General features: G+C 40.0%; 1 protein-coding gene across 2 annotated transcripts in view; it reads left to right on the forward strand.

Moving 5' to 3' along the window:
• znf839 (zinc finger protein 839) overlaps positions 1-25,727 on the forward strand; it is a 56,648-nt gene that overhangs the window by 4,381 nt on the left and 26,540 nt on the right. For both annotated transcript variants that reach the window (XM_078562403.1, XM_078562404.1), the window contains exons 2-5: positions 5,901-6,836; positions 14,753-14,881; positions 19,462-19,554; positions 22,327-22,482. In XM_078562403.1, the coding sequence (XP_078418529.1) occupies positions 5,901-6,836; positions 14,753-14,881; positions 19,462-19,554; positions 22,327-22,482 (1,314 nt within the window). The remainder of the gene's footprint in view (positions 1-5,900; positions 6,837-14,752; positions 14,882-19,461; positions 19,555-22,326; positions 22,483-25,727) is intronic.

A 25,727-nucleotide genomic window follows, 5' to 3' on the forward strand; every position in this document is an offset into this window, starting at 1 on the left:
GAAACTTGTGAAATACAACCTACCATAATATAAGTGCAATTGTCTAAACTATTGCTAATGCAATGGAAGATATACCAGGATGATTTTGCAAAATTTCACAGTAGACTAAATCAGATGTTAATCATTCAATACATCTCTATCTCTCTCCAAAAGAGTTACAACTGGCGAAATGTCATTATTGTGGTTCTTTACTCAATATTTATTTATTGGGGCAAAAAGAAAGCCACAATTAGTAAGAACTTGAAATAGAAACTAAAAATGTATGAGGGGTCAATTAGAAGTGCTTCCAATAACTATTTCAGCTCTAGCTAGTTCTGATCAGTTATGAGGAACTTGGTTGCAATAATCAAAACTACAACCACTATTCTTGTACTGAATCTGACCGTTGGCATTCAATGGCATAACCACCATTGAACCCCCCATCATCAACATCTTGGGGGTCATCATTGACTCAAAACTTAACTGGATGAGGCTACAAGAGCAGGTCAGGGGCTGAGAATTCTGCAGCAAATAACCTACCCCCTGACTCCCCAAAGCCTGTCCACCAGCTACTAGGCACAAGTCAGGATTGTGACGGAGTACTCTCCGCCTGCCTGGAGGAGTGCAACACCAATAACACTTAAGCGCGATAGCATCCAGAACAAAGCAGTTAATTTATTGGCATCCCACCTACTACCTTAAATGTTCACTCCCTCCTGTCACTAGCACACGGTGGCAGCAGTGTTTACCATATACAAAATGCAATGCAGCAACTCACCAAGAGTCCTGCAGCACCTTTCAAACCCACGACCTCTACCTCTTAGAAGAACAAGGGCAACAACTCTATCTGAATGTTCCTCTCCAAGTCCTGAGTTGTAATTATGTTACTGTATTTTCACTGTGGCTGGGTCAAAATCTTGGAACTCCCTCACTAATAACACTGTGGATGACCTACACCAGAAGAACTACACCAGTTCAAGAAGACAGCTCACCGCCACCTTCTCGAGGACCATTAGGTATAGCCAATAAATGCTGGCCTAGCCAGTGTTGCCTATGTCCTGTGAATGAAGGAAAAAATGTGTAAGTCATTGTGAAGAACTTTGCATCAGAGTTAGTCTTAACGTGAACATTTGTAAAGTCATCTCTAAATCTTGCAAGGGATCAGTAGCAGTTGGTTTTACTTATTACATGGTGTTATTTTTTTGACAGAAGTGCGTACACAATGAGCAGATACTCAAAACTGAAGTGGTTATGTTTTCATCACATTTGTATTGTCAGCGCACTGCCATTTCATTTTGCACCTATGATAAGAATTTGTAGTATAAATGTGGAATTGGTTCCTGATCTGATTGCTACCTGCACTATTGGTATGCTATACGTTGTGTTTTAAGCATACATAAGCAATTTTAGCCCTGCAATTGCTTAAATTTACACTACAACTTCTTACACATCGAAAAGTGAAACCACTTCATACCAACACTACTGTTGTATGATGCAGCTTTATATTCATTGAGGACCTGAAGCTTAGTAAATATTTATTGCAGCACTCTTAGGCTTATTTTGTCAGGTAGAATTTGAAGTTCATCTTATCTGAACACCTAGATGAAGTTTCACAGCTATCAGAAACTTTAGTGACTTACATCGAAAGATATTATGAAAAATATGCAGGAGGTCACAGGAAGGGTTACTCTAGTGCAGTTGTCTTCATTATTTTTCAAGCAAGGGCCACTTGAGCAAAAATCTTGCAGTGTGAGAGCCACATTGACTACTAAATTATCATTGCTTATTCCTCCAGTAACGCACTTGGGCCAAAAACATACACAACACCAACGGTTGAATACTCTGCTAGTTCTAGGGTGGTTGCTATGGTAATATGACTTACTATACAACGCACATAATTAGATATACTTATTGGCACACATTGTACCATGTGGTCAACGTGACATGTAAAGAAGGCTGACTTTTGATAAGCTTGGTACATATTTTTTAATGTTAACATAAAATAAATAGAAATATAATGCTGGGTTGGGCTCTGGCTCACTGCAACCCTCTGAGGATAAAGCGATTACTGAAAATGGATGGATGGAGTTGAGGAGTTGCACTTAGTGTCGATGGGAGCCGCCACTGGCTTGAGGGCCTTGCAATGAAGAACGCTGCTCTAGTATAATTCCTTAAACTCATCTGAAGAGCAACATGTTTGCATAACACATATGGATTGAACCATGTGTAAGAAATATTTTTATCATTCTTTTTAAGGAACTGCACTTTCTTGCCCATCATGAGTAGTTGCCTTCATAAGCTAAAGGATGATTCTTTGCAGCTTTGTAACTTCCATTCACTGGTTTGCCAATATAATACTGCTTGACCATAGTTATTTTGGTTCATCCACTTCAGAAACGGATCTAAGTGAAACAAGCTTTTGTATTTTTAGAGTGGAGTTCAAGATTTTTATAGTTTAAGTTCCTTGGTATGTGGAAAGGCAACTTAAAAGTGCTGTAAAGTCATGTTAACATAATATAAGTGATCACATGCCATTACTTTACAGCCATTATTAGATTGTTACCTAAATGTCAGTTTTGAAAACTTTAAAGCCTTGTAACAAATTGTAGCAACACATTTGATTCAGCATGAGTTTTCTTCCAGTCATCAAATTGCAACTTTTACTGTTTGTGTTTAGGGAGATTTTTTAAATACACTGCCTGTTTATTTATGAAGGTGCAGTTACAGAATTTTGGAACCAAGCAAGCTAAAATTAGCATGAAATTGGGCATGAAATTTCCTGTGTATTTTATTTTCCTTGCCTATTACATAATGCTCCAGGGCACTTTTAGAGGACATGATCAAAATTATTCAGTGTTTATCTATAATAAAGTTTAATAGTCATGCTTGCAGCCAAAAGACTTGCTTTAAAATGTGAAATCAATTGTTTTGTCTTTGTCTCCCTTGAGGTGGGTGGCGTAATTTTTGCTGCTGACCTACAGGTTATGTGCCCATAAAGTTGTAGCTATGTTGGGAGAGCAGGAATGCTGCTCTGCTTTTAACTTTATTTGACCAATTCAGGTTGAGCATTTGTATAGTGAACTCAAAAATTAATTTTTGGTTGATTTTTGAAATGTCACTGCTTCAGCTTTTCTTCAAGTTGAAACGTATGAGAACGTGACTGAAGGTGCGTGTTTTCTGAAGCATGAGTTTACCTACCTTTATTTTATAATACTGCTTTTGATTTCATTTTCCTAAGAAAATTTCCATTTCCCAGCATGTGTTTTACTTCTCCCCATCCCACCCTCTTAATCATCCTGGACAGCTTTTTTATTGTGCTAATCAAGCTGCATAATGTTCAGGAGAATTTGAAATTATTTAGATTTTTGTATGAAGTGAGATAACCTACAACATGATAGGCTGGTTTCCATACTGCAAACAAGGAAGTGTGGAAGTGGTGCTGTTGAGTTTAACAATGTAACCAGCTCTAAAACTGAGGTTTAATGAATGAAGATCATGCCTTATGAATAACCATTTCAATGTAAGCTTCAAAATGTATTTTCTAAGTACAGTTTCCTGCTTTGCCTTTAAGTCCTTTTTTTTATATCTTAAAATACATCATGTCCAGCAAATGTTCTTCATTTTGTTCTTGGTTATTCATTTTAAGTTACTATGCAAATCCAGATTTTATTTTTCTAAGTGCAAGAACTCATCACTGATGGAATTTACCCTAATCTGATGAAGGCATTAACTCCTTTCTGAAATATTTGACACCATCTTGTACTTTTTCTATGTGGCTATTCTTCTGAGCTAGGTAGCAAATGTTGGTAGCCTATTTGACTTCATGAAGTGCAGTGCAGCTCCAGCATGACCATGCAGTTCAGCTCCAACAGTAGTTGCGGGATAATGATCAGGTGCTGAAACCGGACTGCCAACTATTTAATTTACTTTTTTGTCGTCTCTTCATAGGTGGGCTCATTTGTTACTCTGCTTACAAATCCCTCAGGTGGCTCAGCTAAGTCATCGCAGATTAAGGATCAAACCTGGAATCTTCCTGATCTTTATGGCTTAGTGACTCTCTGCCTTAGCAATTGAATCGTAGCGGAATCCAATCATACTTTTTTAAGCTTAATGTTCATAAGATCAGAATTTGTGTGTTTGAATAAAACATTTGAAAATATATACAAAGTATTGGCCTAATGTACTGAAATATTCTGTTTTGAAAAAAGGCTTTTTAACAAAGTACAGCTAAGCTTAACCCTAAAATGTTTAACCCATCAACTTTTTTCTCTGTTCCTGTCTTTTCCACTATTGAACCTTGTGCAAACCTTGGATTTTTCACTGGGGTGGAGGATGGAGGGTTTGAGGAGTGTTGAGGTTCAGGGAAGGGGAAGGTTTGGGGGGGGGGGGGCGCGGTGTTGGGAGATCTTATATCCAAATCTTTTTCTGTTTCACCCAGTGTTCAGAGGCACACTTCTAGCAGTGGCCATTAGCAATGGGACCCTTGATTTGATTTTGCCCTCAAACACATGATAGCTGAAGCCAATTGTAGTATCTTATTCCTACCGTTTAAGTGTTTGGCGTTACAATCCGGTTAGGAACTGTTAACATTTAAAGAGAAATCCAAACTCCCAGTGATTTAATCAACAGAACTATGCCACAGAATTTCACATTTTTCAACAAAAAAACACCAACTTTATTGTATTTAAAATAATTAAACAGAACGAGCAGTCTTAACATTATAAGTTATAACTATGCATGTTTTGCACTCAGTTTTACTCCTTCTGTCAAGCCTTTTCATTATAAGACACATCAATCTTGAAGCTTATTTCTGTAGGGGGCAACCCAGAAGTATGTCACAGTCCTCTGGAAATAATTTTAATTCTCCTCATTTCTATTCTCAGTTAAAACTTTCATTTACCATCTCTTGACCGTGTATACCTCAGTCCCTTGTTCTGGCTGCCTTCTCAATACTTCCAAGCTAATCTGCTGGTTGCTTTCCTTTGCCACAAGGTTCTGCGAGGACCATTAAACTTGTCCACTAGCTTCAAACTAGGCAACCTTCCAGCTTTTCCCTCGTGAAATCTAAGCTGGTTAAGCTCAACCTCCATTCCACACGACGAATGATGACGATAGCTTTTTTCTCTGCCTACAGTGCAGGCCCAGCTTAACTATCATTTACCTTGGTTCTCTCTCAGTGAGCTGCACCACACAGTATCCAGGTTGCAACTAATAAACTCTCTCAGCAAGCACCCAGATAAGTTGAAATCAGAGAATCTCCCTATGCTCTGCTCATCTCCATGTCAAGGTGGCATGCTGTGGGATGACCTCTACCTTTAGGTTAAGTATCTTGCCTTTAAAATTTCTTCCGTTATCTGTAGAAAGAAATGGATTTTACACCCTTCAGTGTTTACCCACGCTTTTAAACCAATTTAGCTCTAACTTCCAGAACAAAACATCTCTCTGGATTGCTCTTACTGAAGTGATTGCAGGCATCATGTCTCCGGTTCTTTAGCTAAGTAAGCCCTCCTGCTATTTTATGATCTTACCTTTCTAGCTGTTAACCTCCTGATTCAACATGGCCCAACCTTTGAATTGTAATTAACCCGGGGTTGTTTCAGTTGCATTTACCTCAGATGTTTATCAGTTTTAAAGTAGGTTTTCCCCTGCTTCTCCACAGTTAAAACTATAATTCCTAAAACTAAGTTATATTTAATGCACAATGAATTATGAACTAGATACTCAACATTAGGACATTTTATTACGTTGAAGGTACTATATAACTATAAGTTTTTGTTGTACTCTGGCTGAAATAAGCTCATTCAGCACTCTGACACTGGAACTTTCTGGTCTTTATTGCTCAGCTACTCACTGAATAAGCATGCTGTAGTTGTAAACTGTTAAGTCTGTGCACATTATAAGTGTTCTCTCTTTTCTTACAGCATCAACTAGAGACTGTCCAAGTTCATATACAGACAGTCCAGACGCAGGAGGAAAAAGATAGGCCTATGCCGCCTCTAGCGGTAGTTCAGCCCAAAACAGCATCTGGTCAGCTGGCTAACCAAAGAACCACTCTTTCAGGGGGAGTTAATATTTCTGGACCTCAAATCATTAGAATCCAGCCAATTTCAACATCTGGGCCACAGCAGTATATTTTGCACAGCTCTTCTGAACCTCCAATTCAGTTACTTGTTCAGCGCCAACCTCCTCCACTTGCACCAGTAAACTCCATTCGTGTGATTCCTGGAGTGAGCATCAGTGGGCAGTCTGGCATTTTGACCAATACTGTAACTAGCAGTATATCTGCTATTACAACAGCTGTAGCAAATTCCGTTTCCTCCAGCCATGCCAAGAAACATGAACCTAGTGATAAATCAAAGGAGAAAAAACCTGTGAAGATTAAAACTCGATCTGGTCGAATATCACGACCTCCAAAATACAAAGTAAGAGACTACAAGTTTATAAAAACTGAAGATTTGGCAGAGGGCCATCAGTCGGACTCTGATGACTATTCTGATTACAGTTTTGAAGAAGAAGATGTGAAAACAAAAGTGGATGATTCAAGCCTATCAATGCCTTGTTCTTTCAAACCCAAAAAGTTTAAATGTGACACTTGTGAAAAGTCCTATATTGGAAGGGGAGGATTAGCTCGGCATTATAGACTCAACCCATCTCATGGACAGCTGACTTCTGTCTCTGAAGAACAAACAACTGTCTCTGTGAACAAATCCAATGGAAATGTGATTGTTGGAGACAGTGAAGGAGGAGATGATAGAAATGACAAAGTACCTCCTGAAGTAGTGATATCTTCGATAAATACCGACACTACATCTATAATGGTGGGGAGCACAGCCCTGTCTTCCCAAGACTTTCAACAGGTGTGTAACGAAACACTGCATTCAGATTATCTCTTCTCTATTCTGAAGGTGAAGATGTGCTCGAGTACGGTTCCAGGGCTACTGGCAGTACTCTGGATATCTTACTCAAGTGGCACTTCTTTTAGTGCGAGTCTAGACTTGGTATGAGGGAGGAGCATCACGGCTGTTTTGTTCTTTATCCTGTGATTATCCTTCTGCTTTCCAGCCCCCTCCTCATCTTTGGTACAAGATTTACATACTTTTCAACAATCAGTAGAAGGCAGTGTGACTTTAAACTTTCTCATCCATCCTTACATTAGGCCTCTGAGGCCAATGGAATACCCTCATTAGCATCAGGCTGACTTAACTAACTCAGCACAGATTAATAATCCAACTTTGGACCTTCCTAGTTCATTTGGTTAAGTACAAAACTATGCATTAATTAACTGTGATATTGACAGTAAGCAATAATGTTCTAAACTCTTGTCACTGACTAGGAAGTGGAATACAACATGGAAGGTATATATTAAGAATAGCAATGCAATAATTCACAAAAATCACAAGTAAGAAAAGCTATATTTACTGATATTGGTACATTTTCCCTTTAAATTCAGTTTGTGTCATTTATTGCTCATATCTGTTCTGTGCCTTTGAATCTAAATTCTGGTGTCTTGGATATGCTGTGTAATGAATTGATTTTCTGAGCAAAAATTGTTTCAAAACATTGTCACTTTTTGTGGTTTTGCAGTGTTTGCTCAGTAATTCAGTGTTCTTATGGCTGAGGCCCTTATTTGAGCTTATCAGGATATTGCTGCTTTTTAACAGTGCTGGTGGCAAAGGCAGTTAACCCTCTAGCAACCATTTTAAATAGCTGTACTGGAGGAGATATAGAAATGCTGATACAGTAATCCTGTGGAACGATCTTAAGAAAATGATGCCCCAAAGGTTTAAATTATCACAAGTATTCAGTAAGGACACATTTCATTTCTGGTTCTGTAAGTGGTTTCATATGTTGTAGCCAAGGTATGGAACTCCTTGTGGCTGTAACATGAAAGGGACAGATTTCTATTTATTGTCACTCAGCACGGGGACAACGGAACAACCTATAGTTAATTGTGCTCCCCGCCAAGGCCCAGTGGATGGCCTGAAAAATATAAAGGGGAGAAAATAAAACCAATTGCAGTTTGCACTCGCCAAAGGATAGGATTTAAAAGAGATCTTTGGTACTTTGATTACATTTGTTTTAAGGTTAACAAAGTAGTCTTTGTTAGAAACAATTGTGGTTTGAAACCTGTTCTGAAGGACATTCTAAAGACAGCAGAGTAAGTTGGCAATAGCAGACTTCATAACCTACCAGCATCAAGAGCAATAAATTAAATGCTCTGCTGGCATTCAGTTTTATTTTCCATTTGCAATCGGTCCAAGTAGTTTCTTTTCTACTGCAGTGTGCTTATTGGGTTAAAATTTTAAATATTCCTCTATTATTCTGAATTTGGATTTTGCAGAGGCAGGCATTTGCAGGCTTGTAGCAGAGAGAAATAATACCTAATCAGATTGCTTGTAATAACAGTTTAATTTCTGACAGCAGCAGTAGTCCGTATTGGTACATTTCCAGTTGCGTAAGTGAATGTTAGTTATTGCAGCCCAGCTGCTGAAATGCCAGCAGTCATTGCTTTCGTTTGTTTCTGGTAACATAGGAGATTTTGAAGTGAAAATATATACTAACCTTCTGCCCCAAAAGTGAAGTACCTATTCAGCTTGAATCAAATGCATACAGCTTTTAATACTTTAGTGCAGACTTTTCCCCTAAGTAACTTACAACTGTACATTCAAGCTCCCAATTGTCTACCTTTTGACTCTCCATTTTCAACAATTCTTCAGCTGTTGATCTGCTCACCTACCCTCTCATATCCACCTTTGCCTATGTGCCCAGCAATGGCTTTACTCTCCTTTTCTTTCAAGATTCGTGACTGTCAACTTCCAAAGTGCCCATGCTTACAACTGCGTGTTTCAACCTCTCAAATTATGTTTCTGCCCCTTCCACAGCACTGAAATGACCCTAATCCTGTTTGGCTGAGTGATAGGAAATAGAGAGTAATGGTGAATGGATGTTTTACAGACTGGAGGAAGGTTTGTAATTAAGTTCTCTGGGGGTCCTTGGTGTGCAGGGCACAATTTCAAGATTTGCGAATGATGCAAAACTTGGAAGCATCATGAACTGTGAGGAGAACAGTGTAGAACGTCAAAAGGACATAGACAAGTTGGTGGAATGGGTGGACAAGTGGCGTATGAAGTTCAATATGGATACATGTAAAGTGATTCATTTTGGTAGGAAGAACATGGAGAGACAATGTAAGATAAAAGGTACTACTCTAAAGGGGGTGGAGGACCATAGGGACCTGGGTCTGTATGTGCATAAGTCATTGAAGGTGGCAGGACAGTTTGAGAGTACGGCTTGTAAAGCATATAATATTCTAAGCTTTATTAATGGAGGTCTAAGGTGCAAGGCCAATGAGGTTATGTTGAACTTGTATAGGACACTGGTTCAGCCTCAGCTGGCATATTGTGTCCAGTTCTGAGTGCCACACTTCAGGAAGATGTAAAAGCATTGGGGAGAGTGAAGAAAAGATTCACAAGAATGGTTGCAGGGATGAGGAACTTCAGTTACGAAGATAGATTGGAGAAGTTCGGGCTATTTTCCTTGGGGAAGAGAAGGCTGAGAGGAAATTTGATAGAGGTGTTCAAAATCATGAGGTGTCTTGACAGTAAAAACTGTTCCCACTTGTGAAAGAATTGAGAACGAGAGGGTACAGATTTAAGGTAATTAGCAAAAGAAACAATGAGAAACTTTTTCACGCAGTGAGAGGTTAAGACCTGGAATGCATTGCCTGAGACTGGTGGAGGCAGGTTCAATCGAGGCATTCAAGAGGGAATTCGGTTGTTATCTGAAAAGGAAGAATGCGTGCAGGGTTACGAAGAAAAGGCAGGAGAATGTCACTTAGTGAATTGCCCATTCGGAGAGCTGGTGCAGACAGGATAGGCTGAATGGGCGCCACCTGCGCTGTAACAAATCTGTGATTCCGTAATCTGGGTTGCAAATGACATCCTCTATGATGGTCACATCAACAATTTCCAGTTCCCTGGCCCCAGCCGCTTCCTCTTCACCATGGACGTCCAATCCCTCTACACCTCCAACCCCCACCAGGATGGTCTGAGGGCCCTTAGCTTCTTCCTTGAACAGAGGCCCGAACAAACCCATCCACCACTACTCTCCTCCGTCTGGCTGAACTTGTTCTCACACTGAACAATTTCTAATTTAACTCCTCTCACTTCCTCCAAATAAAAGGTGTGGCTATGGGTACCCGCATGGGTCAGGGCTATGCCTGTCTCTTTATGGGATATGTGGAACATTCCTTGTTCCAGTCCTACTCCGGCCCCCTCCCACAATTCTCTCCGGTACATCGATGATTACTTCGGTGCGGCTTCATGCACTCGTTGGGACCTGGAAAAATTTTATTCATTTTGCTTCCAATCTCCACCCCTCCATCATTTTCACATGGTCCATCTCTGACACTTCCCTTCCCTTCCTTGACCTCTCTGTCTCAATTTCTGATGATAGACTGTCCACCAATATCCATTACAAGCCTACCGACTCCCACAGCTACCTCGACTACAGCTCCTTACACCCCGCTTCCTGTAAGGACTCCATCCCATTCTCTCAGTTCCTTCACCTCCGTCGCATCTGTTCTGATGATGCTACCTTCAAAAACAGTTCCTCTGACATGTCCTCCTTCTTCCTTAACAGAGGTTTTCCACCCACGGTCGTTGACAGAGCCCTCAACCGTATCTGGCCCATCTCCCGCACATCCGCCCTCATGCCTTCTCCTCCCTCCCAGAAACATGATAGGGTCCCCCATGTCCTCACTTATCACCCCACCAGCCTCCGCATTCAAAGGATCATCCTCCGCCATTTCCGCCAACTCCAGCATGATGCCACCACCAAACACATCTTCCCTTCGCCCCCCCTGGCGGCATTCCGTAGGGATCGTTCCCTCCGGGACACCCTGGTGCACTCCTCCATCACCCCCTACTCCTCAACCCCCACCTATGGCACCTCCCCATGCCCACGCAGAAGATGCAACACCTGCCCCATCACTTCCTCTCTCCTCACCGTCCAAGGGCCCAAACACTCCTTTCAAGTGAAGCAGCATTTCACTTGCGTTTCCCTAACTTATTCTACTGCATTCGTTGCTCCCAATGCGGTCTCCTCTACATTGGAGAGATCAAACGCAAACTGGGCGACCGCTTTGCAGAACACCTGCGGTCCGTCCGCAAGAAAGACCCAAACCTCCCTGTCGCTTGCCATTTTAACACTCCACCCTGCTTTCTTGCCCACATGTCTGTCCTTGGCTTGCTGCATTGTTCCAGTGAAGCCCAACGCAAACTGGAGGAACAGCACCTCATCTTCCGACTAGGCACTTTACAGCCTTCCGGGCTGAATATTGAATTCAACAACTTTAGATCTTAAACTCCCTCCCCCATCCCTACCCCCTTCCCATTTCTTCCCCCTCCCTTTTGTTTTTTCCAATAATTTATATAGATGTTTCTTTTCCCACCTATTTCCATTATTTTTAAATCTATAATGTAATACCCTGTCAGTCTTTCCACCCCACCCCCACTAGAGCTGTACCTTGAGTGTCCTGCCATCCATTCTTAATTAGCACATTTTCTTACATAATATCACCACCTTTAACACGTCTTTGTTCCTTTTGTCTGTGACATGTTATGATTATCTGCTCCTATCACTGCTTGCTTGTCCCTACAACCTCCCCCCCCCCCCCCCCCCAAAACCACAACTTCTCCCCTCCCTCCCCCCCAACCTTAAACCAGCTTATATTTCACCCCTCTCCTAACTTTACTCAGTTCTGCTGAAGGGTCATGAGGACTCGAAACGTCAACTCTTTTCTTCTCCGCCGATGCTGCCAGACCTGCTAAGTTTTTCCAGGTAATTCTGTTTTTGTTTTCCTCTGTGATGGTGGTGCATTTGTCCTCTGCAGCCTCTCAGCAGCCTTTTATGATGTCAACTGCCTGTCATCTGTGTCCAACTTACTGTGACTACTCTTGCTTGTTTCAGTTCTTATTTATATGATCATAGCTAGGGTTTCTCTGCCAGCGACCTTCTTCCCACCAAAGGATATATTCTTGGCTCCTTCCTCCTGCTGCTCCTTGGCTACACCATTCATGGGCATTGGGTCAACAATGCTAACAAAATCAGTTTTAGCTCTTTTCCATTGTCTTACATCTAGTCTTGAGGAGCCATATTTCCTAACTGAATGCAGTGTTATGACCACAGCAGATGTTAATTTCTGAGCGAACCAAATCCCAGAGGGAAACTTGGCTTATGGGCATACCTTTTTATTGTATTCTGAAAATGCAAAAAAAACTTATTGATATCAGCAGCAAGGAGTCCAGTAACACTTTCAGGATTTAAAAATTTAAAAGTAAAAGTTTTTTTAACAAGAAGAAAAGAAAACTTAAGCATACAAGATTACAGTTGCACAGTTAAAATTAGTCTTACAACACATTCACCCAAAAGACTCCCTACTTGGTCAGACTCGCAAGTAAACACCTTCTAGGCAACACTTCCTTATAGATGTTTAACTATAAAAATCCAGTAATATTACCCAAGGCAAACTCTGTAGCTTCAATAAAGACATACCACATGATCCCTTAAACTCTCTCCTACTCTGCTGTGGAAATCCAAAACTTCAGAACAAGACTGCTTTTTGCAGCCCAAGACATTTCTGGCTTGACTGGATGGCTAATTCAAACTGTATCTTCTCCCAGCCTAGAACTGTTTCAAGGAGATCTTCCTCACACAGCCAATAGCGCACGGCTACAGCCAACAGCTGTCAACCATCTTAAGAGTAACTCTAAAATACCTTTATCCCCCTTCCATCTTGGGTTCCATTGTTCCCACACCTCTTTGAAACTCAAATCCTTCCAAATATAAAATCTTTCATGCTTCTATTTTGTCTCCACTTTCAGGTCACTAAAATGTAATATACCCTCTTCTGCTTCCCTATGGAACTCCTGCAAGGTGCAGACATGTTTCTTGACTTCCTCTGACTTCCCTTTGATATTCAAACGAACTCTCAACCTATCTAAAAATGCAAATGTTAGATCCAGCCAATTCACTTGTATCTGAAACCTAATGCCTCTATCCTTTCATGTTTTAAACCTCCCAGACAATCTGTCGTCTTTCCCTAGCTTAATTAGATCATTTACACACACACATGCGCACACACAGCCTTCTTCACAGAATAACACAATATTCCCCAAAAATATTTTTTTTTAAATTCATTCTCACAGTAGTAAGGCTGAAACTATTGTATTCAACCCTACCACAAATTCCATACTCTTACCACTGATTCCATCTATCCTGCCCACTGTCTTAGAGTTAAACTAGATTGTTCCAACTTCAGTCTCCTATTCTACCCTATATTCTCTCTACCACAGAGACTACCTACTTCTGCTTTGTAACATGGCCTGCTTCCACAGTGCCTGAACCACCTTCTGTTGAAATGCTCATCCATACCATTGTCACTTCCAGATTCAACTGTTTCATTGTTCTTCTGGCTGTGCTCCAAATCTCTATATTTTGCCAACTTTAGCTGACCCAAAATGCTGCTGCCTGTATCCTATCCTGCAACAGGAGCTGCCCGGCCAACACCCATATTTGTGCTGAACTAAGTTGGTTCCCTGACATCTCAAGCTTGAAGCACTGATCTTTGTTTTAAAATCATTTAATAGGTTTGCCTGGCTGAATTCTCTGTTCTTCTACATTCCTCTCCAGCCTTCACTGGCACCAATATTGCTATTCAAATTTAGTTGTTGTACATAGCTGTATTTTTTAGCATGTGGTCTCTTTACATTTTCTTGGGTGGTACAAGGCCTGCACTACTTTCAGGCTAGTGCAAAGCCATGCAGTTTAGCAGGAACTGTGCTTTTAGCCTCATTCTCTGTAATCCATTCCCTCTTGTCTTTTCAGACCCTCGTTAAAATTTTAAAATTTATCTCTTCGTCATCTATCCTAATAATTTTTTCTTCATTTTGATCTTTTTTCCTCTTTGCACTTCTATGAAACACCTTGGACTATTATTTTCTGCATTAAGAGCAGCATATAAATGCAAGTGGCTGTTGGATATTGATATATATTGATGTGAAAGCCTGACCAAGTAGTTTTCAAATCCAAAACAAAACTGACCTTGTGATTGGTTTGCATTCATTATACAAAACTTAATTTCTTCCTTTGCCTGTGTTTACTTTTTATTGTGCCAGCTCAAATGTTATTTTAGTTATATTCATGCATATACAAGTATGTGCTGTGACAACTTCAAATATATAATGAGCTCACTGTGCAGTTTATGTCCACTTTTGTTTTATCCACTGTTATAGTTTTATTTTGACATGTCGATTTTATGATTTGGCTGTAATGTTCTTCCTTGCCGCACTATATTTTTGAGTGTAATTTACCATGTATGTATGATTTAATACAAAGATTGGTTGTTGAGATGTTGAATATTGAATTCCACAGTTTTATGAGAAGAATTGAATGTTTATAGGTATGAACATTATGCAGGTTACTCTGATTGATTGGAGCAAATTCTATATTTGGTGTCTTTGCGTGTATTCTGTTTTGGAGTTTGGACTGATTGACGAACATAAACATATTCAACTTGATTATTTACTGACCCAAATATAGCACTTAATTGGCAAACCATTTCATTATTCATCTCTATACTTTTATCTTTTTGCCTTTGTACCCTATAACAGTACAAGTTTTATTCAGAATTAGGTTTTAGCCATGCCCATACTGGAAAATTACCTTGAGTTCCCAAAATAAAGTAAAATATACAAGTTTATTTTTCTTATAGACAGAAAAAGTTTCAGTAGCACGACATTTTCCTGGACGCCGGCGAACTGTAAGACGTGGCCGACCTCCAAAACACCACAACAACACCTATCAAGAGCAAGTCCTGAAGAAGAAAGCAAGATTAAAAGAGGTATTTGGTTTTGGTACATGAGGCTAGGATAAATTTAGGTGCAGACTTTAAAACTAGATTGGACCTAAAATTTACTCAGTACATTTCAAAATGATGTGTTAAAATATTTAAAGAATCTTCAATATAATGCACATTTTTTCTTTAAATGCTTCTAAGAATTTTTGTTTATTCTTTCAAGGGATGTGGGTGCTGCTGGCTAGGCCAGCATTTATCGCCCATCCCTAATTGCCCTCGAGGAGGCGGTGCTCAGCCGCCTTCTGGAATTGCTGCAGCATTTATCACCCATTCCTAATTGCCCTCAAGGAGGTGGTGCTCAGCCGCCTTCTGGAATTGCTGCAGCATTTATCGCCCATCCCTAATTGCCCTTGAGGAGGTGGTGCTCAGCCGCCTTCTGGAATTGCTGCAGCATTTATCGCCCATCCCTAATTGCCCTCGAGGAGGTGGTGCTCAGCCGCCTTCTGGAATTGCTGCAGTCCATGTGATATAGGTACATCCACAGTGCTGTTAGGGAGGGAGTTTCAGGATTTTGACCTAGTGACAGTGAAGGAAAAGCGATATAGTTGCAAGTCAGGATGGTGTGTGGCTTGGAGGGGAACTTGCAGATGGTGGTGTTCCTATGCATCTGCTGCCCTTGACCTTCTGGGCGGTAGAGGTTGCAGGTTTGGAAGGTGCTGTTGAAGAAATTGTATTATACGTAAAGTGTGCTTACTGTATTATCACTTCCGCTCCAAACATATGGAACATAGTCTGGAGTTGAAGAGTGGGGAAGTGAGAGAAGAGAGCAAACAGAGGAACAGAAGAATGGAGTTAGGGGAGCTGTGGGAGAAGAGGAGGGGGAGAGAAGTGGATGGATGAAGAGGGGAGACAAAAGGGTCGGGGAAAGAAGGAACAGGAAGGAAAGGGTGAACGTTGAGAGGAGGAGGGCAGAAAGGGAAGAGAGGAAGGGTGATGTGGAGTAGGTGGTGGGAAGAGGGAAAGGGGGAGAGATGATGATGAGGGGCATTGGAGATTGGGGTGGGGTGGACCAAGTCTGAGCAGGGTTGTGATGGGTGGAGGAACTAGGGGGCAGACGGGTCTGAGCTTTAACTTTGACTCTGTGGGGTGGTTGATGGACTCCTACATGTGTCTCACTAAGGGAGGGTACGGTCAGTTAGAAAGGGAGCGAAGGGGAGAGAAGAAGGGTGATGGAGAGACAAGACAAGGATGGTTCACTTAAGTTTGAAATTTGCTTCAGCTGATGTGGGACAGTAAGAGGGGGTGGGAGTGCAGCATCTAATTCCTTCAGGCATGTTTCCTGATTGCCTGAACTTTAATGATGTGCCTATAATTTGGCCAACAAAGTAAGTTTTAGGGAGTGTCTTAAAGGAGAGAGAGTAAGATAGAGAGATTTGGGGAGGAAATTTCTGAACTAGCAGCCTAAAAGCACGGTCGCCACTGCTGGAGCGATTAAAGCAAGGAATGCCGAGGCCAGAATTGGAAGAGCACATATCTCTAGGCATGTAGGGTGGACTAGGTTAGAGATGGGGAGGGGTGAGCCATGGAGGTTTTGAAAGTTAGAATTTTAAAAATAGGGCATTACTGGATGGGGAACCAATGTGGGTCAGGGAGCACAGGCTAATGTTAATGGTTAATGGGACTTGGTGCGAGTTAGGATACAGAGAACAGTTTTTTGGATGAGCTGAAGTTTAGAGGGTGGAAGATGGGAGACCAGTCAGGAGACCATTGAAATAATCAAGTCTACAGGTAACAAATGTATGGATGAGGAGAGTTTTGGCAGCAGATGAGCTGCATTCCTCAAGACTATCCTGCTTCCTTTGCAATTGGTAATATAGATTACAAGTTTGTGAGCATTTGTTTTTTACTTTTTGTAAAATTTAAGTTTTGCTAGTCAATGCTGTGGATTCTTTGAGGTACTGCTTCATTCCTTTGTCCAGATATGGCAATACCATCAAATTATTTTACAAGGCTGTGTTCGACCATGTTCCTTCTTGCTCCTATTGACTTTTTCAATCTTAAAATACTCTTCATACTTTTTAGTGTTCCTTGGTTTTCTAATGACATTTACATTTTTTTTTCCAATTTGGTTCCAAAGGTGAAATTCCAATCTTTCCCTTGGCTAACCTGTCACACAACAATAGTTTATGTAAGAAATATTTACCAAGCTAATTATAGTTGCAATACCGTTGCAAATTTAAGACCGCTTGGCAGTTTTAGGAATAATTAAGAGTTTTATTAATAAAGTATAATAGTGTTACAGGAATTGTCATTTACTGGAACTGTGTGCTGGAAGTAAGATTTCTAATATGTTAATAGATTATTTCTTGACAGTTTTTATCCCCAGTACCCCAAAATTTTTGTTTTGACATCTTATCTGGGTTCTAAACATGGAGTAAAAGGAAGGCTGATGAGATTAATGAGGAAGTTTTGAGGAAAGGAGGTACAAAAGGACTTTTGCAGATGATCACCAAGAGATAACTACAATTCTTTGGGCATGTACTTGGGAAAGAGAAACTAGAACATCTGATAATGACTGGTAAAATTGAGGGTAGCAGAGCATGAGGGAGAAATACACCATTGTTCAAGAAGCAGGGCAGGTATAGGATTTGAGAACAACACCAAGGTGTTGGCTGCTATCAAGAAGTGTGAAAGTTGGAGAGCTGTAATTGTGGACATTGTGAATCATAGCACCTGAAGGCGAAGATACTACTTTGATTCTGGGAGTAGGGGGGTGAAGATACCAGTTTTGATTCTTGCAGAATGATAAACAGCTTGTTGTATGAATTTGGGCCATTTGAATTTCAACGATTGCCTTCACTGTTGCAAGCTTTTGTAGAGCTAACCATCTGCAACATCAAAATCCTGTGGCTGTATTTTCATTTATAATAGCACTTAATATTTTATATATTATTAACATGACAAAGCATATTTATAAAAATAATTACATAGAATATATAGCTCAAAAACAGGCCATTCATCTAACCAGTCTGTATCAGCGTTTATCCTCCACTTGAGCCTCCTCCCATCCTTGTTTATGTAGCTTCCCCTTAAATGTATCTCCACTATTCACCTCAACTAACCCCTGTTTAAGAGCATTCCACATTCTTCCCATAGCCCTGCAAATTTTTTCTCTCTTACTGATTATCCAATTCTTCTTGAAGGTTTCGATTGAATCTGCCTCCATCATTCTCTCAGGAAGGGCAATCCAGATCCTAACCACTTGTTGCATAAAGATGTTTCTGCTCATGTCACTGTTGCTTCTTTTGCCAACCACCTTAAATTAGTGTTCTCTGGTTCTTGATCCTTCTGCCAAGGCGAACAAGTTCTCCCTATCTACTCTGTCCAGATCACTCATCATTTTGAACACCTCTTGTCAACTCTCCACTTAATCTTCTCTTCTCTCAGGAGAAGCTTCTCTAAACTATCCATGTAACTGAAGTCCCTCACCCCTGAAAACGTTCTGGGTCTTTTCTGCATCCTCTCCAATGCCTTCACATCTTTCCTAAAGTGTGGTGCCCAGAACTGGACACAATAGTCCACTTGAGGCTGAACCAGTGTTTTATGCAGGTTTATCATTACTTCCTTGCTTTTGTACTCTTGTGCCTCTATTTATAAAGCCCAGGATCCCATATACTTTAACCGCTTTCTCAATCTGCCCTACCACCTTCAATGATTTGTGCACATATACCCTGAAGTCCCTCTGCTTCTGTGCCCCCTTTAGAATACCAAATTACCTCGTCTTGTTCTTCCTAAGAAAATGAATCACACTTTTCTGCATTAAAGTTCATCAGTCACTTGTATGCCGATCCTAACAGCCTACCTATATCCTCTTGACGTCTATCCTTCTCACAATTTGCAATACTTCCAAGTTTTTTTTATCATCTACAAAGTTTGAAATTGTCCTGTATACCCAAGTCTGGATAATTAATATATATCAAGGAAAACAGGGGTCTTAACACCGATCCCTGGGGACTCCACTAAATACCTTCCTTCAATCTGAAAAATAACTGTCCATCACTAGTCTCTGTTTGCTGAAAAAATTTCAAATCCATGCTCCGTTTATTGCATGAGCTCTAACTTTGCTGACAAGTCTGTTATGTGGCACTTTATCAACACGTTTGTTCTCATTGAAGTAGCCAATTACGTTTTGACTCCAAATCCACCTGATTTTCTTTTTAAAGAGTAGCCTTTTCAATTTGGTGCTGTGGAGCTGACCTGTTGAAATTGCAACACTTTTGTTCAAAAGCTTGTTACGGCTTTTAAGGCCAAAATAGTTTGAGTGGGTCAACGACTTTTTAATATTCAAAGCAAAAAGGTCATTAAAGATCTGATGAAAGGTCATCGGCCTGAAATGTTAACTCTTGTTTTTCTATCCACAGATGCTGACAGACCTACTGAGTATTTGCAGCATTTTCTGCTTTTATTTCAGATCATGAAATCTCAACCTGCATTAGCAAATTTGACTGCAGGATATTAATATTTTAGCTAAATTATAGTAATGTGCTAATCACAGTTTCTTAATTGCAGGATACTGAATATCATGCCTTCTGACAGCACAGTAATTAAAATTATGTTTTATCTAGCTCCTAAAACAGTGTGATGATGAGGAACTGATGGAATTGGCTCTCCCCAGGCTGACAAAAGTCATTACTCTCTGGGAATTTCTGTTGATGAAGGTAAGCCACATTATCGTTGAAGTAAGTGTGTGGGTAGTTGTGTTTTGAACATTAATACAGGATAAATAATCTTCACATAACTAAGCAATGAATATTTAAGTCCAGTTCCTAATATCCACAAAAACAAAATAACCAGAATACACTTTAGCTATCAAGCCCAAAATAAACTCTGTTGAATTTCTCAGAACACTCGATTGTTGCAGACTGCAGACATCTGCCCAGGTTGTTTCTCCAATATAATTGATACAGGCTGTTTTGTACACTTTATTGCTGACTTATAATTTATTCAAAATTCTCTTACACCAATGTAGTTTTATTGTAGAAGAACTATATCCATCGATAATCTGACAGAAAATTTAAGCAAATTTGTTCACAATGCAAACACATTTACCGATATTTTCTTTTCGTGTACTCATTTATGTCATCGTTGAAGTGCATGATGATGCTTTTACAATAGGCAAAGTATTCTGAAGCCATTTAGAAAATTATTAGCCCAGGTTTGTGGTTGGTGGCAAAGCACGGCTGCTCGCCACTGACTTCGAAGAAAGTTGCCCACAAAGTTCTAGCAATATCTGGCTTTTTGCTTTCCTGACAACAGTTTAAATTTGGTGCCAAGTCAAGGGGATGTCTTGGCGTGTAGCAGCTGTGATATTGACAAGTAAGTAATCAGTCGATCACATTGAAGTATTCAGAGACAGCAAACCAGGAAGTTAAAAGCACTTAAAATCCTTCACTTTTAATTTCAATTTTCAGGTAGCGAAATAAATGATTGACTAAATTAAGATGGGTGTTAAAATAAAGATTTAAAAAAAAACTTTTTATCATTATGGAGAAATTTGACATTCCAAATATATAAAATTAGCTTTTAGGGCCAGTGAAGGTGTTTAGCAGTAATTATGAAGTTAGTACACTGTTAAGATCCCAGTTACACTTCATTCAACAAGGTATGTCTTTTTTTGAATATTTTTATAGTGACAGTGTAAAAAATAAATGGAAGTTTTGAACAATTCACTACTTTAGAGGTTTACACGCAGAGACCTCAACAGCATACCCATTGGAAAAATGTAGAATTAGACAGCAACTTTGGATTTCTGCATTACCTTGTGCGTGAGCTGTCGATTTCAGTGGAATAATGATGTCAAACGCTGTCAGTTTTGCCATCATTATGACCACAGTTTTGCAGTTGATTATTTTATTCATCCAACTTTATGAATACAGTAACATGCAAAGCGTTGGAAACTTTTAACAGATACATTATACTGTTTGAGAGAATAACATATTTTCTAGTTGTTGAATCTACTTGCTAAACTTGAAGGTCAGAAGGTTTTCCTGGTTGCTTAAAGATGCATTCCTTCCTGGCTCCACTAGAAATAGACAAACTAAATACTGCATGATATTGCAGACTTACCAGGCTCTGGAGGACCCGAAACAAAGATCTACTTTTTATTTAAAAATTTCAAGTGTGCATGTGTGTATGTGTGCATGTAACCTCCCTCAATTCGCAAAGTTATTCATAAATCCACCATTTTGCAAGTCTTTCCAACCCCTATCGCAAACTGGAAATAATGGTGACCGAAACAGAATCCTCGATGAGAATTGTTAGCAGTACGTCAGCTGTGATGGTTTCATGAATGCTGCCACCCTGTGGTGTTGTACTCAAAATGGTGGACCTAGTAATTAAGGTGAGGAGTTCTGACTTTTTTTTCCTAACTGCTTCTCTCCCCTCCCCCTTCAAAAAAAAATTCTGCTAAAAGCAGAGGGATAATGTGTGCAGCCTGTCTGTAATTCCAGTATATCACTTACCTTTTGGTTAAAAGATAAACAAATTTCCTTTTACCTTGGCTTTGGATACAAACCTATCGACAGCCAAAAATTGTCTGGGCTGATTGTTAATTTTTGAATTACTTAAATTTCTTTCCTTGTAGATGAATTTTTCCCATCCTAATGGCCCCTGTAGGTGCAAACCACACTGTTACGTGATTGTCCTGTGGCACTTCTTTTGTCCTCCTACCACCACCCCTTCAACACAAAAGGTTTCTGAGCAGAAACATTTTAATATTGCGACAAGTTTGTGTTCACAGGCTTTAACGGCTTCTGAATTATACACTCAGAAACCTTCACATGCCTTTGGGTAGATGGAAACAAAAGCTAGGAATACATAAAAGATCAGCTATCATCTATAAAAAGAGAAGGAAAAGTAATGCTTTAGGTGTGACTTATTTGCCCTGATGAATGGTTAAAATCAAAACATTAACCAGTCTTTTCCCTTCCCAGATACGGATTGATCTGTGTTTCCTACATTCGCAGCTTTTTTCCTCTTTTATTTGAACTCTTTTTTTTGGATCGGACCAGAGGAATGTTTATGAGCATGGCTTGCATTTCTAGTTACAAGTATAGTTGTTGCCACAGTAACAGCAGCTGAATTATATGCTTAATGGTGTTTGTATCTAGGAACCCGTTATGAAGGAATGCTCCTTTAAGGTTTTCAAACATCTCCCAAGGTTTTGTTTTAGTAATGAAAATACTTTGTGGATTGAGAAGAAAATGTGCTATAAATGGAGAAATCTGGTCTGTTATGAAATTAGCATACATAAAATTCTAACTTGACCAATAACTTTGAAATGCTATTATGTTTTACAATAGTTACAGTTACTCTTTTACATTGTATGTTAGAAAAATTCTACAGTTGGACCTTTAGATATTCAAGTCATATAAGCAAAAGGTTTTATTCTGCAATAGAGCGGATTTTCATGTTTAGTGCTGAATTCCTAGGTAGAAAAAGGACGACCTGCCCGACCAGAATTTCCAGATGTGTATAAAGAATTTGAGATGCTGCACAAACATGTGAAGAAAATGGCTGATGAGCACTTGAGTAGTAACATTCGGATGATAAATCCTCAACAGCCCTTACAGATCTCTTGTCTACAGGTAAATGCTTTTATGTTTTTGTTTATAGACCGTAAAACATTAAAATACAGATTTATTTCTTAAAATTGCTCCCACCAATTATGCCATTGTCCATTTTATACATGAAGATATTTAAGGGTCATCAAATATACAAAGGAATAATTAATTCTGAAATAGATTCAATTTATTGGAGTTGCCGTTTATTGGTAGCTACTTTTACCTGTTTTGCTGATGATGAATGTTTTGACATTGTCAGCTACCAGTGCTTACCCATTGTTTGCATGTTCCTATGTTAATAGAGCCTGCATTATGTCGTTTTCCAACAGTTCAAATATGCAAGCAGTAATTTTAAGGAGATTTGCACTAAGCTGAAGTGTTGTATTTTATGCACTTGAATATCAAAATAAAGCACGGCTTAAGTGAGAGCAAAGCATCTTGATAATTGTTCTAACAAGAGAACCATTATGTCTCTTTCAGGGTCACTTAAACCATTTTAAAGCCACATTTTGGACCAAATATAAATGAATTTCTTTATCTGTTAGGTATCTGTTAAATTGCACTTGGAGCTATCCTTGTTCCTTAAACACTTTGGAGTGTTTAACTAAGTTAAAGATGTCATAAAATTACAATTATTGGTGTTCTGAAACACCAATGTTTCAGAACATAATTATTTGGTTCTTTCTTCCAAAGAGGATTTGCTTTTGGGTTTATTTGTGCATTTGTTTTTTTTGTAATTATTTTACCATCCTCTCTTGAAAGGAGTGAATTATGGTTCCATGGGTGTTTGTTCACTTTTGTCCCCCAGTCTTGGCAGTCTAGTTAGTTGCTCAGTTCTTTAAACAACGACTTGCATTTATATATTTCTTGCCATCCTAAGGTGCTTCACAGGAGCATTATCAAACAAAATTTGACATCAAACTGCATGAGATATTATGGCCAGTGACTAAAAGCTTGGTCAAAGAGGTATGTTTTAAGGAACATCTTAAAGGAGGGCAGGAAGTCAGAAAGGCAGAAAAGTTTAAGAAAGGGATTCCAGAGATTAGGGTTTAGGCAGCTGATGGTATGACCACCAATGGTGGATTAAAATTGGGATATGCAAGATGCCAGATTTGACGAAGTGTAGAGATATCAATGGAGGGGGAAGTGGTGTAGCTTGTGGAGAAAGGGAGGGGTGATGCCTTGGAGGGGTTTGAAAAGGTGGAAGAGAATTTTAAAATAGTAACATTGCCTGACTGGGAGCCAGTGAAGGTCAGCGAGCGCAGAAGTGATGGGTGAACAGCACTTGTGCATTAGGAGACGGGCAGCAGAATTTTGGATGAGTGATTGAGGGTGGAAGATGGGAGGCTGGCCAGAATAGCATTAGAATAGTTAAGTTTAGAGGTAACAAAGACTGATCACCATCTCACCTTTAGTCTGTTATTCACTCTTTTTCTATGTGGAATCAATTCTGTCACTTTCCAAGAATACTTAATTATATGACACACACATGCCTTGCCTGTTGCGTTCTTCTCATTGCAACATGTTCTGTTAGTGAACTCCTACTATTTGAAATTCCACTTTTCTCCCATCTGATGCAAAGCATGTATTGACATCATTAAGTATGGTATGAAAATATCAGGCTTGAGAGTCTTTGGAACTCTCTTCCTCAAAAGGCGGTGGAAGCAGAGTCTTTGAATATTTTTAAGGCGGAGCTAGATAGATTTTAGATAAGCAAGGGAATGAAAGGTTATCAGGGTAGCTGGGAACGTGGAATTGAGGTTACAATTAGATCAGCTATGATCTTATTGAATGGTGGAGCAGGCTTGAGGGATGGAGAGGATTACTCCTCATCATTCGTATGTTGTCCAAAAGCATATAGAATTTGGCTTTATTGAAGACCAACTCTCCGCACGATCCAGAGGCATAGGGCACTCTCCTTGTTCAGTCATCCTTTTTAGGTCCTATGATGGATGCCATCTCCTGCAGATTGATTTCTATATGTCAACAGTTTATCTTTATATAGCCCCTTTAACATAAAACATCCTAAGGCCCTTCACATGAGTGTATTGAGCAAAATTGGACACCAAAGCCACATCAATTGATACTAGGGCAGATGGCCAGAAACTCAAAGAAGTAGGTTTGAAGGAACATCTTTAAAGAAGAAATAGAGGTAGAGAATCCGAGAGGTTTAAGGAGGGAATTCCAGAGCTTAGGGCCTGGACAGCTCAAAGCAGTGCCATGAATGGGGGAGCAATTAAAATCACGAATGCTTAAGAGGTCAGAGTTAGATGAGTGTAGATAACTCAGGGTTGTGGAACTGGATGAGGTTACAGAGATGGAAGAATGAGGCCAGAGGGATTTGAAAACGAGGATGGGTACTTTACAATCAAGACATGGCTTGACCTGGAGCCAATGTAGGCCAGTAAGCACAGGGATGATAGGTGAATGGGATTTAGTGCAAGTAAGGACATGGGAAGCAGAGTTTTGAATTAGCTCAAATTTACAGAGGGTAGAATGAGGGAGGCTTGCTAGGAGTGTGTTGGAATGGTCAAGACTAGAGGTGATAAAGGTATTAATGAGGGTTTCACCAGCAGATGAGCAGAGACAGGGACCAAGTTGGGCAATGATATGGAGGTGGAGATGGTACAAATATGAGGACAGAAGCTCATCTCTGGGTCAAATATGACACCAAGGCAGCAGACAGTCTGGTTTAGTCTTGGACAGTTGCCAGGCAGAGGGATGGAGTCGGTAGCTAGGAAACGGGGCTTGGAGAGTGGACCAAAGACAGCGGCTTCAGCCTTCCAAACATTTAATTGAAAGTTGCTGCTCCTCCAGTACTGAACACAGGATAAGCAGTCTGATAATTTAGCAACAGTTGGAGGAGTTGAGAGAGGTGGGTGTGAGGTCGAGTCGGGTGTCGACAGCATACATCTGAAAACATAAGGTTAGTTTTCACATAATTTTCACATAATTTGCTGAGGAGCAACATGTAGATGAGAAACAGGATGGTGTCAAGAATAGATCCTTAGGGGGGCACTGGAAGTAACAATGTGGGAGAAGGAATAGAAGCCATTGAAAGTGATACCATGGCTACAATTAGATAGTAAGAATGTAACTAGGTGAGTACAGTCCAACCCAGTTGGATGACAATGAAGAGACTTTTGAGGAGGTCAGTGCGGTTAACCATGTTGCAGAGAGGTTGAGAAGGACAAGGAGGGGGATTGTTGCATAGGATGTCATTTTTGACTTTGAGAGCTGTTTTGGTACTGTGGTAGGGGCAGAAACCT

This window comes from Cetorhinus maximus, chromosome 18, assembly GCF_964194155.1.
Source record: "Cetorhinus maximus chromosome 18, sCetMax3.hap1.1, whole genome shotgun sequence".
Lineage (NCBI taxonomy): Eukaryota > Metazoa > Chordata > Chondrichthyes > Lamniformes > Cetorhinidae > Cetorhinus > Cetorhinus maximus.